This window comes from Colobus angolensis, unplaced genomic scaffold (assembly GCF_000951035.1).
Source record: "Colobus angolensis palliatus isolate OR3802 unplaced genomic scaffold, Cang.pa_1.0 Scaffold20, whole genome shotgun sequence".
NCBI classification, from domain to species: Eukaryota; Metazoa; Chordata; class Mammalia; order Primates; family Cercopithecidae; genus Colobus; species Colobus angolensis.
The window spans coordinates 12,521,213-12,540,309 of record NW_012115155.1 but is presented as its reverse complement, the minus strand read 5'-3'; the positions used below and the strand labels follow the sequence as shown (position 1 = coordinate 12,540,309).

The window sequence follows — 19,097 nt, the reverse complement described above, 5'->3', positions numbered from 1 at the left end:
CCCAGCCCAAGGCTCAGGACCACCTCTATCTCCTGTGAACACATTTGCATAGCACTCCAGACAGTTTCCCGGAATAGCGACAGCTAGGCCTACAAACCACACCAAGAAGAATGTTCTTAACAGATGGCTCACGAGAGACATCAACGGTTCTGGAAGTGCCTTCATGCCCATTCCCATGACTGGCACTGACTCTGGCTCTCACAGAGCGGCAAGTTCATGGGTCACTGGCTCACACTAAATGCTCAGCCCCCAGCACAGATCCAAACAAGACTTCCATGAGCAGAGAAACTGCAGCAGCTAACAGATGATGGAACACACTTCCACGCCTCGGGAAGAAGGTGCAGAACAAATATTTCTTAAACAGCCATCATGATGTCCATGTTTACATGAATTAAGTCCTTTGCTTGCCTGTCTCAACTTCTAAAAGAACAGTAACTCAGCTGAAGGACTCCCAAATTAGGAATGTCAAACACACAAAAAGCAAATTTCTCAGAATGCTCCACCATATGCTTGGGGACAAATTATGCAGCTTTGTAACAGAATTTTGACCCAAGTTCTATTTCTTAATTAACTTTAATTTTACTAGAAGCAAATGTTGATAAAATTACAACCTATGACAGTTTTGTGACTATTCCCTAAGTCCAGATTCTTACCTTTTGTATTTGACAGCTGATGTCCTGATAGTTTCAAAGTCAAAAAGATTTCTGCACAGATGTGCAGTGCAAACTTATTTCATAAAGCCTCTGAACTTCACAAAAGGGAAAAAAGGTTAAGTTATAGGGGGGAAGAAAAGTGTTTATGAAGCTGATGTAAATGGCGTGTGGGGGGGGGGGTGCCGCCCACTCTTTAAAACACCATTTAATTCGGCGCTTGTAAAAACACTCATCCTCTGTGTGCCAAGTCCCAAGCAAGCCTGAAGAGATGCCTGTTAACTTCTACCCTCCTCCCGAACCCCGAGACTCCAGCCCTCACAGGAGCTGTGAGTGTATGTTTCCATTTTTGTCGTGTGGAGCTTTTTAAAAGCATACACTAAAATTGTGAGTATTTTATCCTAATCTATTAGCACTCAATTGGGAAAAAAGACTTCTCTGCTATTTGGTCAGCTGAACCCCTGGAACCCTTAGAACCTACTAATTCCGCCAACCATCCACTAAACAGATGGAATTAGCAACAGAGACTTGAAGGGGCCCAAACCGCGTGCCTGCGGTGAGCATCTGCCCCCCACACACACACACACACCAGCGGCGAGCGTCTGCCCCCCACACAGACACTAAGACGGAGTAAGCGCTCGTGAAGCATTTGAAAGTACTTCTCAGTAAACATTCCATGTTCATAGACATCAGGAATCAAGAATCTGCTGTTTACAATGATCTACGCAAAAATATTCCTAAATTTCTTATAAAATAAGATGTGAAAAAGAAAAGTATGAGTACTTACTATAAAAAATAAGGTTACCAAAGGCTCAGTGGTCAGGTGACCCCCCACCAACCAACTGGGGCAGAATGCTAGTGGGCATCCTTACTGGGCGCCAGTGCCCTGACCCAGCTACCAGCGAAAGAGGAGGAGCAGAGCCCCCTCCCCACCAGAGCCCACAGCACTCAAAACACCACCTCACTGGGAAGACGATGCACGCTCCTGCCCCAGAAGCCACTGAAAGGGACCCAGACCTTACATCCCCCACCCCGACTCTGACCCTCACTGAGAACAGACACGCACTCTCATGGATACAGGGTGGGCATATTTTGGGGGCGGGGTGGGGGGGAAGCCTCTTGATTTCTTATGTACAAGGTTCAGATTCTAAACTCCAATTCCTCTCCCACAATAAACCCTGCAAGCAAACGCACTCCAGCACTGCCTGGCCCTCTCTGCTGTTCGTGCTTGCTTCATGCCAAGGGCCCTCAGCTACAAAAGAGATGGCAGGAGAAGCTTGCAGACAACAGACACTGGCCTCCCCCTCACCCCATCTCTAAGCGTCCCCTCCAGCCTGCCTCAGCAGACCAGTCACCACCATCAGGTGGGTGATCCCAGTAGCAGCTACAGGTTTCTACATTTCCAGACATATCCACGGCCCTGCCTTTCTACAAGAAATTGGAGGAATTTTAAATAAAGTTTTGTTCCCTTTTAAGTCATTCTTAAATATACCACTTTCTTCATAACATACAGCTGAAACCTTTGTCCTTCTTTGTAGGGGAAAAACAGCAATGCCTACCTGTTTTCAACTGATTCAAACATTTCTCCAGGGGGAAAAAAATGGAATGATTTTCTAAGCTAAATAAAGGAGAGGACAATACCTCCTGCAAGCATGGCTGTTTCTCTTTCACATTTCTTCCATCCCAGGAAAATAATTTAGTTTTACATAGGACTTTTCCAATAAAGATACATAAAAACATCGTCTCTCTGTAAGAGAACTGTAATGAAAATTTAGATAGCAGAGAAACTGCTTTGCCGACACAGAAACCACCCACCTTGCCCCAAATTGTACTGGCCACGCTACTATGATCTTTCATGGTGAGCTATAAGCACGTCCCTGTCCCACTGACTCCACCAAGCCTACACTCAAAGGGATGCCCATGAACCGGCTGCGCCCAAGCAGCTGTGGCTTCCCCACTCTCTTGCAAACCTCGCAACTCCCTCAGTCAGTGCCAAAGAAACAGGTTGCTGAAAACTAAAATGTCCATATCCCTAACTGGCAATCCACATCAACCCCAAAAGGTTGAAGAATCATCTAAGATATTTCAGATGCTCTATGAAGAAATTCACTTTAACACTTATAACTTGAAGACTTTGCGAACATTACAACAGTGCATTAGTGATACAAGTTGTAAAATACGTTTCCATTCCTTTGGATTTTGCATATGATGGTTTTGCATCAGTCACTGCAGGTAGATTGAGCAAGCTTTTTGTGTTTGTTTTTTTAAACATGCATTCAACTAGATATGATTCAGAATAGATTAATACTCCCTTTTATCATTACAGTTAGCTAAAAAATTGCCAGGCAGTCCACAAAACAGAATTTGCTTTAAGACCAACCCACAGAGTCAGCTGGAGACTAACGGCGCTGGGGCCTGCTGGGCCGGGATATAGTCATGTTTAGCTAAGTGTCGAGAGCATTAAGAAGAAAGTCCTGGTTGGAGGCGCAAGGCCTGCAGCACCAGCTGTGGAATCCCCAATAATGTGACTGCACAGCTCCATCCTCAAACCTGCAGAAAGGAAGACAGACACTCAGTCACACAGAGCTCTTCCGGCACTGCTACTCCAAAATCTCAAGTAGGACGAGGTCCACCACGGTCGGAAAGGGCAGCAATGGGCAAAACTGCTGGACCTGGTTCTCGCTTCCTTCCTAGAGATCCCCAATTACAACTAGAGCCCTATTTCCTGCAGCAGGCAGGTGGGGGGTTACAGCACATTCCAGGGAAGGCTCAAGACGGACAGTGTCAACAGCAGGTAATCAATGGTTCCTTCTTTCTTCTACTCTGTAATGTCTCAATAAAAACAAAAAATTTAAACACTGCATTGCCTCTGGATCCAGGGTCAGGCACACTTTCCTTGTTAGTGCTTAAATATGTGGTAAGTTTGCCACTGTCCCATGGAAATGCCCTTTCATCAAAGGCTGGCCCAGCCTTCACTGGTCACTTACATTTGCAGGTGATCACCACTGAGGGGGCACATAGCTGTAAGTGGGTGTTCCTGGGGCCCGGTATGTGGGCACAGTGACTGGGTGGGGGGCGACAGGAGTTGGGGAGTGAGCAGTCAGCAGGGTACCTGGAAGAAAGAGCAGCACATGACATGAGGCCGACCTCCTGCACAGCTCCACAGTGCCTAACACGCACACAAGCCTGGACTCTTTGCAAGGAGGAGGGTATACAGGAAGAGGGATAGTCTTGACCCAGATGCTGTCAGACTCTCATTAGATAATCTCCCACCCAAAAACTGTCTCCACACAGCAAGCTTCCACAGACAATATGTTCGTAAAAGTCTTTTTGTGTCCCCTTCATAAAGCACACGCAATAATTTTTATATGTCAGATGATAAACAAATGAGTATAATTCAGCCTTAACAAGGAAGGAGATTCTGACACATACTACAATATAGGTGAACCTTAAGAACATAATTCTAAAAGAAAGAAGCCAGTCACTATAAGACAAATATTTTATGATTCCACTTAGATGAAATACCTAGTCAAATTCAGAGACAGAAAGTAGAATGGGGAGTTAGCGTTTAATAAGTACAGGAGTTTCAGATTTGCAGGATAAAGAAGTTCTGGAGCTCTGTTTCACAACAATGTGAATATACTTAACACTACTGCACCGTACTTAAAAACGGTTAAGATGGGCTTGGCACAGGGCTCACATCTGTAATCCCAGTACTCTGGGAGGCTGGGGCAGGAGAATAGCTTAAGCTCAGGAGTTTGAGATGCACCTACGCAACACAGTGAGCTCCCAGCTCTACAAAAAATGTTGTAAAATTAGCCAGGTGTGGTAGCACACTTACAGTCCCAGCTACTCAGGAGGCTAAGTTAGGAGGATGGCTTGAGCCCGAGAGTTCCAGACTACAGTGCACTGCACTCAAGCCTGGGCAACAGGGCAAGACCCTGTCTCAACAACAAAAAAAGTTAAGATGGTAAAAACAAATAAACAAAAAACAAGAGGCTGGGAACAGTGACTCATGCCTGTAAGCATAGCACTCAGGGAAGCCGAGGCGGGTGGATCACCTGAGGTCAGGAGTTCGAGACCAGCCTGGCCAACACGGTGAAATCCCATCTCTACCAAAAAGTACAAAAAAAATTAGCCAGGCGTGGTGCTGGGCGCCTGTAGTCCCAGCTACTGGGAAGGGTGAGGAGGGGGAATCATTTGAACCCAGGAGGCGGAGGTTGCAGTGAGCTGAGATCACACCATTGCACTCCATCCTGGCCAACAGGGTGAAACCCTGTCTTAAAGAAATATTAAAAATAAATAAACAAATAAAACAAGAAATGATGATTCTAAACTACATGAACTTCTGAGTGCTTTAAGAAAAATCTATTTTTCCTACAACTGCAGAAACTCAGCAACTACCTGAGTTCGTTTATGGACCAGCAGCACCCCCAACACAGCGGCCTTCACTCACCTGGCCCACACCCAACCCGGTGCCTGCTGCCCTCCCTCCCTGTGCCTCAAACCAGCAGTTTCTGTCTATGCCCAGTTTCCTGTTACTTGACAGATAAGTATGGGGAAAACCAAATCAGAGTCCAGGTTGAAGCACACATAATATCCCAGAATGCTACTCTCTGGCATCATCTCCTTACACTGAAGTCAAATCCAGAAAAACAGGGAGAAAACAGTACGCTTTTGTGTAGGCATGACCTAAAGGTGGCCATATTGACCCACAGACCAGGACGTGAATCCATACAGGTGGTCATATGGATTGGGCGGTCACCCAATCCCTAGACATCAGATCAAGCCCCCAGAGCTTCCACAGAGATGTGCCCATCCTAGACAGGAGCCTCGTATCTCCATGGTTTATTTTTCTTAGAGGAGGCCTTGGGAAGTAAAGTACAATAGATGAATGCCGAAGGATTTCTATAGGCGGCTGTTCCTTCTATCAACGAAGACCAGCTCTCCTAGACGCATGAAAACATCCCCATGAAGACAACTGACCTTCAAAGACAAGCTCCCCTCAAGGGAAAGGAAGAGGGCCAGCCACCCCGGGACACAGTGTCCTCCTTCTGCTCAGGTCTTACACGGTCATGGGAGTGGGAGGAGACGGGGGCACATCCTGCACTGCCAAATGGCTTAGTTCACCAGCAAAGTGAGCCCATCAGATTCAGAGAGGCCTCCACAAGAGGTCAATCAGGGGGGCAAAATAAAAGATAACCTGCTGTTTCTTCCCCAAAGAATCTTCTGTCCTTCCACACAACTATAGCTATGAAAACCTAGAGCCAAGGGTCAGAGGATTTGTGAGCTCTCCCCTGCCCCACCTCTACGGGACACCACAAGGCAGACACCGCAGGAACAAGGACTTACCTGCTGACATGGCCATGGTGGTCCCAGCCACCATGCCCATGGTGACCCCGTTGCCTCTAGGAGGGGGGATGGGAGCAGGGTACACCGTTGCCGGCATGCCGTTGGGCTGCACCACCGTGGTGTGGTGGATGACATGAGGAGGTGCTGCATACAGCGGCTGTGTGTAGTACGTGCCTTGCTGTGGGGAGAAGACAGACAACTGACACAGGGTCCCAGGGCCAAAGGATGAGTGCTCAGTTGGTATCAACCCTTCCCACACAACAGTGTATACCCAAAGCATACCTGTGCGTACGGGCTCTGCTGCGGGTAGGCACTTCGCACGGGGTACACAGCAGTCTGGTAGGGGTTCGGGGAGGAGGAGTACGGTGGCACAGCCCCGCTGGTGGGGGAACAGGACACTTTGTAAGGTGTGCCAGGAGTGTAACCTGGAACAAACAAGGCAATGGCCTGAGTTCACCCAAGCCGGTCCAGGCACAGGGAGAGACACATGCAGGGAGGAGCCAAGCTGCGTGTCAGCCCCACGCAACTCGCCAGGCCTGCTGCCACTGCCGCCCCCACTCTCCTCCACTAAGTTTTGACTTCATTTCTTACTTTGTGTGCGTGTGTGCATGCACGTGTGTGTGGCAGCAGGGTGTTGGGGAGGAGGAAAAAATACCAAAGGAGAACGTTCTACAGATGGAATGCTCACACAGGACAGGAAATAAAACTGTCTTGTCCTGCTGGAATTTAAATTGGTATGGCCTTCCTGATGCTAAATTTGGCATCCAAAGTATATATGCCTTTTAATCCCACAATTCCACTTCTAGAAGTCTGTCTGAAAGCAATACACATGGATCTACACACACAGAGACCTCACTGTAAGCCTGCTCATCATAGTGGTGTTTGTTACGGCAAAAACAGGAGGTGCTTGCCCAACACCAGGACAGGCTAAGCACTCTATGGTAAAAAGCCCTCTGGGTCAAGAGAAAAGGCTGAACACACATACTTGCTTTTGTCCCCACATAAAATGACATGAAAATGACAATAAAGCAGATTAAGAGAAAAAAGACATAAAACTCACCAAGAACAGAAGAGAAGACAGCATGCTAAAGCCTGGCAAGCTGAAGTGGAGGATGACTGAGCAGACTCAAGAGGAAGGCAGTCTTAGCCAACAGTGAGGAGCAGCTGGCACCAAGACAGCCCTTCCCCAAAGCCCTGCAAACTGCTGGCCACCAACCCACCTCCAGAAGCAGATAAAGAGGCCCGATCTAGTAAAGTGATTCAGTTTGTTGAATAGCAGTTAGGTGTCCCTTCCTGATCCCAACAGAGAAGAGGGGTTTGGTCTCTGGGGAGGGAGAGGGTCTCTGGACAGCTATGTTCACAGCAGCTATATTCACAATGATCAAAAGCTGGCAATGGCCCAAACGCCACCAGGAGACAGATGGGTAAATACACTGTGGTGCATCCATACAAATCCTACTGAGCAAGCAAAGGGACAAACTGCTTGTGCACATGGATGAATCGCAAAGGCACACCATGTCAAAGAAGCCAGATACAGGGACACATGCTGGATGCATGTACTGACAGAAGCTCTAGGAAAGACCAACCTAACCCACAGTCATCAAAACCCCAGCAATGGTGCAGGAGCCAGAGGGGCAAGCGAGAACCTTTCCAAAAGAGTGCATTTACCCACATGTGGTGGCGGCCACACAGCTGTGTACGATTGTCCAAACACACCAAACTGGACACTGAAAAGGACTAACTTGTACTATGTAAACCAAACGTCCATACAAGTGCTTATGGCATCTCAAATTCCCATGGATGAGAGCAGGAGGGGTGGAGCACTCACACGCTGTCCGTGTCAGACAGCACAACTTCGCAAGCCAGGCACACGTCCCCCAACATCCAGCAATCCACTCCCAAATATTTCCCCTAGAAAAATGAAAACACAGGTCCACGAAAGACTTGTAAAAGTGTTCGATCTTATTTCTAATAGCCAAAAATGGGAAATAATCCAAATCTTCATCAACTGGAGAAAAGATAAATCATGATATATCTCTATAAACATGACTCAGCAATCAAAAGGAAAAAACATGGATGAATCTCACACCATGCTGAGCTTTCCAAAGAAGCCAGAAACAGAACGGCACATATAGCAACGATTCCATTTATTCCCTAACAACAAAGAAACTTACCTACAGTGACGGAAATCAGAGAGGGGAGAGGGCGAAGAAAGCCTTCTCGGATGATCAAAGTGTTCCACGTTTTATTTGGAGTGGTGGTTCCATGGGCATGTACAACTGTCAAAACCCACCCAGTCGAGCACGTAATATGTGGGTGTTTTGTGCAAAAATTATACTCAAGTTTTAAGAAATGAGCTGAGTATAAAGAATTTTGGATCACCTGAGCCAGAGGTCAAGGCTGCAGTGAGCTGTAATTATGCCACTGCATTCTGCCTGGGCGACAAAGTAAGACCCTGTCTCAAAAAAATAATAATAATAAAAATTAATGTTTAAAACATTTTACATAATTGGGCTGTGTTTAGCAATATGTACATGTGGTTTTTTTGTTTTTTTTTTTTTTTGAGATGGAGTCTTGCTCTATTCCCTAGGCTGAAGTGTAGTGGTGCAATCTCAGCTCACTGCAGCCTCTGCCTCCTGGGTTCAAGCAATTCTCATGCCCCAGCCACCCGAGTAGCTGGGACTGCAGGCATGTGCCACCACACCCAGCTAATTTTTGTAATTTATAGTAGAGATGGGATTTTGCCATGTTGGCCAGGATACTCTCGAACTCCTGGCCTCAAATGATCCTCCTGCCTCAGCCTCCCAAAGTACTGGGATTTCAGGTGTGAGCCTGTATATATAGGTACTTGGTCTGTATATTTTAATCTGAAAGGGAAAGAGAATGACTGGCCCCCTAGGAAATTCACCAGTCTGGGGCCTTTTGGTTCGGGTGCCAGAGAAATTCTGTGACATGGATATATTGCACAGTGGTGAAGTCTGGGTTTTTCCACCTAAATACTGCACACTGTATCAATTAAGTAACACGAAGGCCTCAGCATCAGCCTTCTCAGACTCCCCTGCAGGCCCTTCCAGGTCTCACAGTGGGAGGTGCTGCGGCCGAGATCTGCGGCAGGCCAAACAATAGGTGGTCCTGTCCTGCACAGCAAAGTGGGTGCTCACACCCAGATCTGTCTGCATCCAGAGTCCTGACCCTTCGACCCAAACCAGGCAACTCCCAACCTCAGCTAGTCTCCATCTGAAGAAAGAAAAGATTCCTCCAGGGCTCCCTATATTTTGAAATTCACTCATTGCTATGTTAACCGTAAATAGAAACACTGCCAAAATTTGAATACAACAACTTTTAATACTGGTGCTTAGCCAAAGGAAAGCAGAATACACAGATTTCCCATTAGGATTTGGAAAAGCAAGTTTCAAGACGAGCAGTTACAGAGTTCCCTTCTCTGGCTGCTCCTCTCCTCGTCTTTAAGAAGGCTAAAAAAGGAAAGTGAAAAGGAAAGCTTCACAGGTGTATACATGTTAAAACTCATCAAACTGAAGCTTTAAATCTGTATGCTTAGTTGTATGTCAATTACACCACAATGAGGTTGTATAACATTTTCTTTAATTAAAAAGAAAAAGGTAGCGTGAACACCATCAAAGAATTATAAAGGAAAAGGTAGTGTTTGTCTAGCCATGTACTGATACTCCCAGGAAGAGACCTGCGACAGTCCAATTCCCCCTAAGTCACTAGCTAACTCAGGGAAGGAGTGGAAAAAAGAAGCATGGTGTGAGGCGCGCACACACGTGACTAGTCATGGTGACTGAGGCATTACACCATCACAGAGAGGCTATTCACCATCAACATGGGGCCATGCCCTGTCACAGCGGAGACGATAGGACAGATCCAGCCCTCTCCATAAGGTGCTTGGCCTCGGGGAAAAAAATCACAGGAAAACAAACCACCAATATAGCAACATTTTATGCAGTCTTGGCAAGCAATGAGGAGTCAGCTCAGAGAGGAGCGGGGGGGCAAGTCTGTCTCAAATGAAAGAACTGTGGGGATGAAGGAGGTCAAGGGTCATCCTGGATGGCTCCCTTCCCCCCAGCCACACCACCTCCTTCATTTCCCACTGCCATGCAGCAGCCAGACACCAGCAGGAACCTTCAGCTGTATCCAAAGGAGGACATTGCCGAATGGGATCCCCACTGTCCAGCTAAATCCCAGTTTCTGCCTCATATTTCCACTAGCCTGAAAAGAGACCCTCCTAGAAGTCAACAAACTCTTATCTGACCAAGATGATAATTTTTTATAAAAGTGTCAAAACACAGAGCTACCCTGTGTGTCACATCCTGAGAACTGATGCTAGACTTCCAAGTTGGGAATCTCATTCCAAACTTCCGACCGTTTAAACGAACAAACCCACAGGTTCCCTTTCTTCATACAATTAAAAACATTCATGACAGATAACTGGAAATACGAACACTGTTTGCAATCTTGGAAGTAATAAAAAAATATTTTTTAGGTGTGACAATGACACGGTTCTTATTTATCCTTTAAAGATAATATTTAAAAAGCTGACGAACATAATATCTGAAATTTGATTCAAAATAATATAGAGGAAAGTGGCAGGGGCCCAGATGAAAAAGATCAGCCAAAAGCTGATAACTGCTGAAGCCAGGTGATGTGTAGGTGGGAATTACATTCCCATGTACTTGTGTTAAAGCCAGGTGATATGTGAGCGGGAATTTTTTTTTTTGGATGGAGTCTCGCTCTTGTTGCCCAGACTGGAGTGCAGTGGCGCGACCTTGGCTCACCACAAGCTCTGCCTCCCGGGTTCACACCATTCTCCTGCCCCAGCCTCCCGAGTAGCTGGGACTACAGGCGCCCGCCACCATGCCTGGCTCATTTTCTTTTTTGTATTTTTAGGAGAGATGGGGTTTCACCGTGGTCTCTACCTCCTGACCTCGTGATCCACCCGCCTCGGCCTCCCAAAAGTGCTGGGATTACAGGTGTGAGCCACCACGTCCTGCTCAAACGTTTTTTAAAACTTAGGGGGTAACTGGGCAAATGTAAATGTGAACTACTTTTAAAATTAGAGAACTGCTGTTTCTAAGTGCGGGCATGCAGAAGCACTCCTCACTCACGTTAGGGAGGGCTCCACTGAAGTCTACTGGACAAGACACAAAGCATTCTGAATCGGTTCCACAAGAAGTAAAGAAAAACCACACAACACTCATCCTTACATAAGGGGGTACCGTGGACATTCACTGTACTGTCCACTCGACTTTTCGGTATACATAATTTTTTTTTTTTTTTTTTTTTTGAGACCGAGTCTCACTCTGTCGCCCAGGCTGGAGTGCAGTGGCACAATCTCTGCTCACTGCAAGCTCCGCCTCCCGGGTTCATGCCATTCTCCTGCCTCAGCCTCCGGACTAGCTGGAACTACAGCCATGCCTGCCTAATTTTTTTTTTTTTGGTAGAGAAGGGGTTTCACCGTGTTAGCCAGGATGGTCTTGATCTCCTGACCTCGTGATCCACCCACCTCAGCCTCCCAAAGTGCTGGATGACAGGTGTGAGCCACTGCACCTGGCTAATTTTTTTAATAATAATTAAGGTGGAAGGCTGGGCGTGGTGGCTCACGCCTGCCATCCCAGCACTTTGGGAGGCCGAGGCAGGCGTATCACATGAGCCTAGGAGTTGAGACAAGCCTGGCCAAGCTGGCAAAACCTTGTCTCCAAAATTAAAAAAAGGTACAAATACACAAGGTGAAGAGTATACAGTACTTTCAGATGCTGACACACAACTGAGAGAGTGTACACTAGCCAGAAATCTCCATGGAAATAACAGTCATATATGAGGTAAAAGAACCAGTAAGGAAGCTAGCTGAAGGGTCCACGGATCACCATACCCAAATGCACCCCTAGAGGATGAATTATAGTCAGCCTGTAATCTCAGCACTATGGGAGGCTGAGGCGGGTGGATCACCTGAGGTCAGGAGTTTGAAACCAGCCTGGCCAACATGGTGAAACCCCATCTCTACTAAAAATACAAATGTTAGCCAGGCTTGGTGGCACATGACTGTAGTCCCAGCCACTCGGGAAGCTGAGGTGGGAGAATCACCTGGACCCGGGAGGTGGAGGTTGTAGTGAGCAGAGATTGCGCCAATGCACTCCAGCCTGGGCAACAGAGAGAGATCCTGTCTCAAAAAAAAAAAAAAAGAAGAAGAAGAATACAAAATTTTGCCCAGCCTTTAAAAAGGCCATCAGCAGGAAGGGTTCTATAGCATTCTGAAAGATGCTTATCTGGAAGATGGCCTGGCAGTAAGGCATAGGCTGGAAAAAAAACAGTCAAACCATGCCACTGGACATGTTCAATCTATACAGCCAACGTGCAACAAGAAGTTACAGTTCTATTTGATAACTGATTCACTAAAGAAAGAATGAGAAGAAAAAGGAACAGCTGTTAGAAGTTGTTAAAACAAGCAATAAACTCACGACCTACATCCATCAACATTGCTAATAAGAAAGTCCTTGACCTTTTTGTCACTGTTCAAACTGCAGAAAGAGCTCAGAGTGAAGAGAAGATAAGATGCAAGCTGCCAACCTGAACGAACCTCTAATAGAGAGTATAAAATCAAAGTAAGGAAAATCTGAGAACACCTCCCTCCAAAGAGGGAGTCTCTGAGTCAGAAGCGCTCATCTGGCCCACCACATCCACTGAAAAAAGGTGAAGTCCTTTCTCAGGCTTCATTTCCTTAGGACACACAGTCGAGAGGCCCACCTATGACGTCTTCCTTTTCTTCTACTGAAAGCCTCCCGCTGCAGAAATCCCTCCAGCTAGCCCTAGGTTTCCCAATTCAATCACCCACAGTGTCTTTTTTGGTTTTGTTTCGAGACAGAGTCTCGCTCTATTACCCAGGTGGGAGTGCAGCAGTGCGATCTCAGCTCACTGCAATCTCTGCCTCCCAGGTGCAAGTGATTCTCCTACCTCAGCCTCCCGAGTAGCTGGGATTACAAGCGTGCACCACCATGCTCAGCTAATTTTTGTGTTTTTAGTAGAGACGGGATTCACCCATGTTGGCCAGGCTGGTCTCAAAGTCCTGATCTCAAGTGATCCACCGTATCCGGCCTACCCAAGGTGTCTTACAACACCTACCTTACATGCAGGTTTTGCTGAAGCAAAAGGAGCGACTGCTCCAAGAAGGAAGCATGCATATGCAACTCAGCATGCAATGCATGGGATGCTAAACCTGTGCATTTCACACATGCACATTTTACTTAAAACCAAAACCAAAAAGGAACTAAACAAATATTAATGATGTGCATGCTCAAGTTACTGAGGTGAGGTATACTGAGGCCCACAACTTACTCTGAAATGAAAACCATCAAAAAATAAGATGGACTGAAGGATGGATGGAGTAACGTGTGTGTGATACAAGTAAAATGTTACTTGTAAAAGTTGACTTTAAAAAGTTTAATCGTAGAATCTTAGCATCCATATACAGATGATCACTGAAATTTCTGCAGCTTTTCTGTGATATCTGAAATTTTTTACAATAAAATGTTGAAAAAAGTCAACTACTTCTAATCAGACCAATGGTTTTTAATATATATTATCTTACTGTTTTTTCTTATGACTGTGCGGCTATGTTCTAACGCTCACCAGAAAACTTTGGTCTTGGTTTAGGCATTAATGTTACACGATTTTCTAGCCAGCATTTAAGAAAAGTGCATTTCAAGTAAGGCAAACAGGTCTCCCTATCAATTTAAGACTTAGTGTGGGGCCAAGAGCTATGGTGCACACCTGTAATCTCAACACTTTAGGAGGCCAAGATGGGAGGATAACCTGATTCCAAGAGTTCTGAGACTGGCCTGGACAGCATAGCAAGACCTCGTCTCTACAAAATAAAAATTAGCCAGGCATGGTGGGGTGTACCTGCAGTCTCAGCGACCTAGGAGGCCAAGGCAGGAGGATCGTTCATTGAGTCCAGTAATTCTGGTGAGCTATGATTGTACAACCACACTCCAGCCTGGGCGACTGAGCAAGACCCTGTCTCTAAAAACCAGTAATTTAAAAAAATTTTTAAAACTAAGTAAAAACAAAATTTTAATTAAAAATAAAGACTTAGTGTGTGCTTGTCAGCTTCCTTAAGTTTTTTTTTCATTCAGCACTAAGTCCACCATATCCCTCCATAGTAATTCAACAGGAACTTCACAAACTTCAAATAAACAAATATACACAATTACCTCATCGTACCCAAAACTATACACTGCCCCCTGAAATATCAAATTCATTCAGTGCTAGGTCTCTCCAAAACAACAGCTTTCCAGATTCTCCCTCCCCAAGAAGCCCGTCTGTGCCGACGCAAGCCACGTGGCGCGAAGAGCAGAAGCTCCCTCCTTCCACTTTTACCAAACCTGCGAGCGACCCTGCCTGGGCCCTCAGGAAGGACATGCACAGGGTCACTGACTTTAGAATGCCAACTGTTCGGGAACCAGAAACTTATTATTTAAATAGGTCATTTTTTTTCCCAAAAGTACTGTGTACCACACAGATTTTTATAATAATTTTTGAGTAAAAAAGACATTTATTTAGAAAATTTTAAAAATTCAGAAGCCTAAAGTACATGTGAGGAGAAAAGATCTGCACCAAAACACAGCATCATGAAATTTCTGAACACTAGAGGCAAAAATCCTACAGAGTAGCAAAGAAAAAACAATGTTACACTTAATCAGGCACCAACAAGGTATCCCATTTCTCAGCAGCAGTGGTGGAAGCTGGAAAGCTATTCAGCAAAGGCCTGAAAATTCTGGGGGGAAATAACTGCTACTCTAGAATTCTATATCCAGACAAACCATCAACCAAGTGTGCGTGCAGAGTAAAATGTTTGCAGACATGGAAAAGCTCAAAATTGTGACTTTTCCATACTCTTCCAGGTGCTTACTGAAGAAAATCCCCTGCCAAAGCCAGAGTAAACTAGGAAAAAAGAAAAGAACTCAGGCAGAAGGGAAAGGCAAAAGCAATCCCTGGGGTGATGGGGAAGAGTGACCCCCCAGGGTCTGGCCCAGAGGACAACCAGTCCAGGTAAGAGAGAGCTTCAGAGCTCACCAGGAAAACACAACACACAGGTATCGGAAATTGCTAAGAAGAGATCTCAACACATCGTAGCTGGAGGTTTAATTAATGCTGTGGTCACAGAAACCTAATCAAACACACCAGGTAAGTACAGTATTAATTCCAGGGAAATCACAGTAGATGCAGATGGAATTGCAACAGAGCACAGGACAACAGGATCGCCACATAGAGGACAGAGCTGTCAACAATGCTGATGTGACCACAATAACAGACCTGTGAAGGAAGGTAGGGGCAGCAAAGTGAGAAGTCAGTAAAGCAGTGCCACTTTACGAAAAGAAGCAGGGAACAGCAGAGACAAGTCATGTGGAAGCACGGAAATCACGAACAAAAGCAGCTTTAAAGAGTTAAAGAGCTAGAGTTTTCCCATGGGGAGTGAAATGTGGGGGCTCCCACAAGGGAGCAGGGAACTGCTACTGTTCATTTTAAAAAGCCTTTGGAGCGCTGTAATCTTTTACCTAAGTGAATGTAAACCTTTAAGACAGAAAGAAACGGGCTCCACAAGATCTCACAGCCTATTAATATTCCAAAGGCTATTCTCTCCTGCTTGGCTGCCATGCGTGAAGTTTAATTTTTAAACAAACCAAGGGTTTCATTTTATGGCTATAATTCTGAGTTCAAAAAGAAAAGAAACGCCGGGCGTGGGGGCTCATGTCTGTAATCCCAGCACTTTGGGAGGCTTAGGTGGGTGGATCACCTGAGGTCAGGAGTTCAAGACCAGCCTGACACACATGGAGAAACCCCGTCTCTACTAAAAATACAAAAATTAGCCAGCGTGGTGGACAGCGCCTGTAATTCCAGTTTCTCAGGAGGCTGAGGCAGGAGAATCGCTCTGCCTCCCGGGTTCAAGTGATTCTCCTGCCTCAGCCTCCCAAGTAGCTGGGACTACAGGTGCCCGTGACCACGCCTGGATAATTCTTTTATTTTTAGTAGAGACGGGGTTTCACCGTGTTAGCCAGGATGGTCTCGATCTCTTGACCTTGTAAACCGCCCGCCTCAGCCTCCCAAAGTGCTGGGATTACAGGCATGAGCCACGGCACCCAGCCAACATTTGTATCGTTTAAAAATAAGTGCTAATGTAATAAATATCTAAACCACCTTGTATGTAGAGCTTATTACAAAAAACAGACTGTTTTAACAATTTCAGATCCTCATTACAAATACTAGTTATAGGTCCCTGTGACTCTAAGTGGGAGCAGAACAGAGGCCTCAGTGTGCTGGCCCAGCTGACATCTGTGCCTGATCGTAGGCTTGGCGCTGAAATCCTCCCGTAACAAATCAAGGAGTTATTTATCCATTATTCCAACGCCAAAGGTGAAGTTAAACAACTTACCCAGGGAGTGACATAGCCAGGAGTATAAGCCACATCCAGCTAACTCCACAAACCAAAGCTCTGATTCCAAAAATGGACAGCCCAGTTGTATTAATTCATTCTCACACTACTAATAAAGAAATACCCGACACTGGGTAATTTATAAAGGAAAGAGGTTTAATGGACTCACAGTTTCACATGGCTGGGAGGCCTCACAATCATGGTGTAAGGCAAAGGAAGAGCAAAGGCACACCTTACACAGCGGCAGGCAAGGGAGCGTGTGCAGGGGAACTGCCCTTTATAAAACCATCAGCTCTCGTGAGACTTACTCAGTATCATGGGAACAGCACAGGAAAAATCCACCCCCATGATTCAATTACCTCCCACCAGGTCCCTCCAATGACACGTGGGGATTATGGGAGCTACAGTTCAAGATGAGATTTGGGTGGGGACACAGCCAAACCATATCACCTCTTGATGTGTGCATACACAGCCTTGTTCAGGAAGACAAAATGAATGACACCTTCTCCATTTCCAGATTCCAAAAAATAGAATTCTTCTGCAGAAGACATCTCATCACAAGGTTCTCAGATTCGTCTTATGTTACAATTGGAAGAGGGCTAAGAAATATGTGGCATTTGGATTACAAAAGTGCTCTGGAAGCCAAACTCCACATATACAGCGTTGAAACCACAAGTCAGCATTGGGTACAAACTGGATGGCAAGAGAACCAAGAGGCAGATCAACAAAGCAGCAGGGGCCGGGTACAGTGGCTCACTCCTGTAATCCCAACACTTTGGGAGGTCAAGGTGAGAAGACTGCTTGAGCTCAGGAATTTGAAACCAGCCTGGGCAACACAGTGAGACCCCGAGACCCCATCTCTACAAAAATTTTTTAAAAATTATCTAGGTGGGGTGACTTGTGCCTAAGGTTCCAGGTACTTGGGAAGCTGGGGCAGGAGGATCATTTGGCCGTGAGCCAAGTTCATGCCACTGCACTGCAGCCTAGGCAATAAAGTGAGATCCTATCTCACACACACACACACACACACACAGAGAAAGAGAGAGAGAGACAGAGAGAAAGCAGCAGGAAGGGAGAAAAACTTCTCTTTTAAATTTTTTATACTGATAATTTTGGTTTGCTCACCAGAAACAGGGATAGGCTCACTGAAAGGGGAATTAAAAAATTCAAAACATGAGGCTGCGTGTGGTGGTTTATGCCTGTAATCCCAACAGTTTGGGAGGCTGTGTTGGGAAGATCCCCTGAACTCAGCAGAAAAACGCTGTAACTGTACCACTGGACTTCACCCTGGGTGAAATCACAAGACCCCCTTTCTTAAAAACAAACACTTAAGACATGAAAACAGAGAGGATCCCAGAAAAAGATGAGCACACAGCTGTGATCCAGACTCAGGTCAGATGGCCAACAGCACTTGTGGGACATCAGAAAGACTTTCTTTTTTCTTTTTTTTTTTCTGAGACAGAGTCTCGCTCTGTCACCCAGGCTGGAGTGCAGTGGCGCAATCTTGGCTCACTGCAACCTCTGCCTCCCAGGTTCAACTGATTCTCCTGCCTCAGCCTTCCGAACAGCTGGGACTACAAGTGTGTGCCACTACACTCGGCTAATTTTTGTATTTTTAGTAGAGACGGGGTCTCACCATATTGGCCAGGCTGGTCTTGATTTCCTGGCCTCAAGTGATCTGCCCACCTTGGCATCCCAAAGTGCTAGGATTACAGGCATGAACCACCGTGCCTGGCTGCCTTGTATTTTTCATTCACCAATTTCACAGCTTCTCCTGCAAGACCAGAAGATCTGGCACTGGTGCGCCAGCAGTCTGGCACCCAACAACTGCCTGGCACCCGTCAGCGGATGCCCCTCTCAACAAGGCAGACCATTTGGGCAGCTGCAGTTGCAACCTGCCTGTCCCTGCTTCTGGATTACAGAACAATTTGAGAGCAGTCTTGGAAAAGGGACAACACAGGCCTTAACTCCCTATGAGAAAGGAGAGATGTTCAAGAAGATGGGTGACAAGCTGGGCATGGTAGCTCATGGCTATAATATCCCAGCACTTTGGGAGGCTGAGGCAGGAGGATCACTTAAGCCCAGGAGTCTGGGACCAGTCTAGGCAACACAGTGAGATCCATCTCTACAAAAAATAGAAAAATTAGCCGGGTGTGGTGGTGTGCACCTGTAATCCCAGCTACTCGGGAGGCTGAAGGAGGAGCATTGCTTGAGCCTGGAAAGTTGAGGGCGCAGTGAGGTGTGATTGCACCACTGCACTGCAGCCTGGGCAACAGAGCAAGACCTCCTCTCAAAATAATAATGAGATGGGTGGCACAGGTTCCACAGGGTGGCCCCCAGAGGCGCCCAAGGCAGGAAGTTGTCAGCAGCACTCGGCCTCCAAACACCATCCTGCCTCTGCGAGGCAGTGCTGCACATTTTTGGCAAGAACAGCTTTGTCAGCCTGAAATAAACTCAAGGTTCTTATCGTAAAATATAAAAGTTGAAAGTTTTAAGTACATTTTCACACTGATTTGTGCCTCCATGAAGATATGAGTAAAAGTGGTCTACCTCTGAAAATCCTAAAAGAGTAACTTATGTTATGGTGGTCTACAGCATGATCATCACATGCCACATTCATACTTATGCCGAGGATACAAACTTCAATC

The 19,097-nt window shown here is 46.1% G+C and overlaps 1 protein-coding gene across 1 annotated transcript in view; it reads right to left on the bottom strand.

Annotated features, from left to right (window-relative positions):
- Nucleotides 1-2,771: 2,771 nt before the first annotated feature.
- FAM168B (family with sequence similarity 168, member B) overlaps nt 2,772-19,097 on the bottom strand; it is a 34,465-nt gene continuing 18,139 nt past the window's right edge. Inside the window, exons 4-7 of the mRNA XM_011941699.1 lie at nt 6,285-6,427; nt 6,003-6,180; nt 3,638-3,762; nt 2,772-3,200 (exon numbers count right to left, since the gene is read on the bottom strand). Of these exons, the coding sequence (XP_011797089.1) occupies nt 3,650-3,762; nt 6,003-6,180; nt 6,285-6,427 (434 nt within the window). The 3' untranslated portion in view covers nt 2,772-3,200; nt 3,638-3,649. The remainder of the gene's footprint in view (nt 3,201-3,637; nt 3,763-6,002; nt 6,181-6,284; nt 6,428-19,097) is intronic.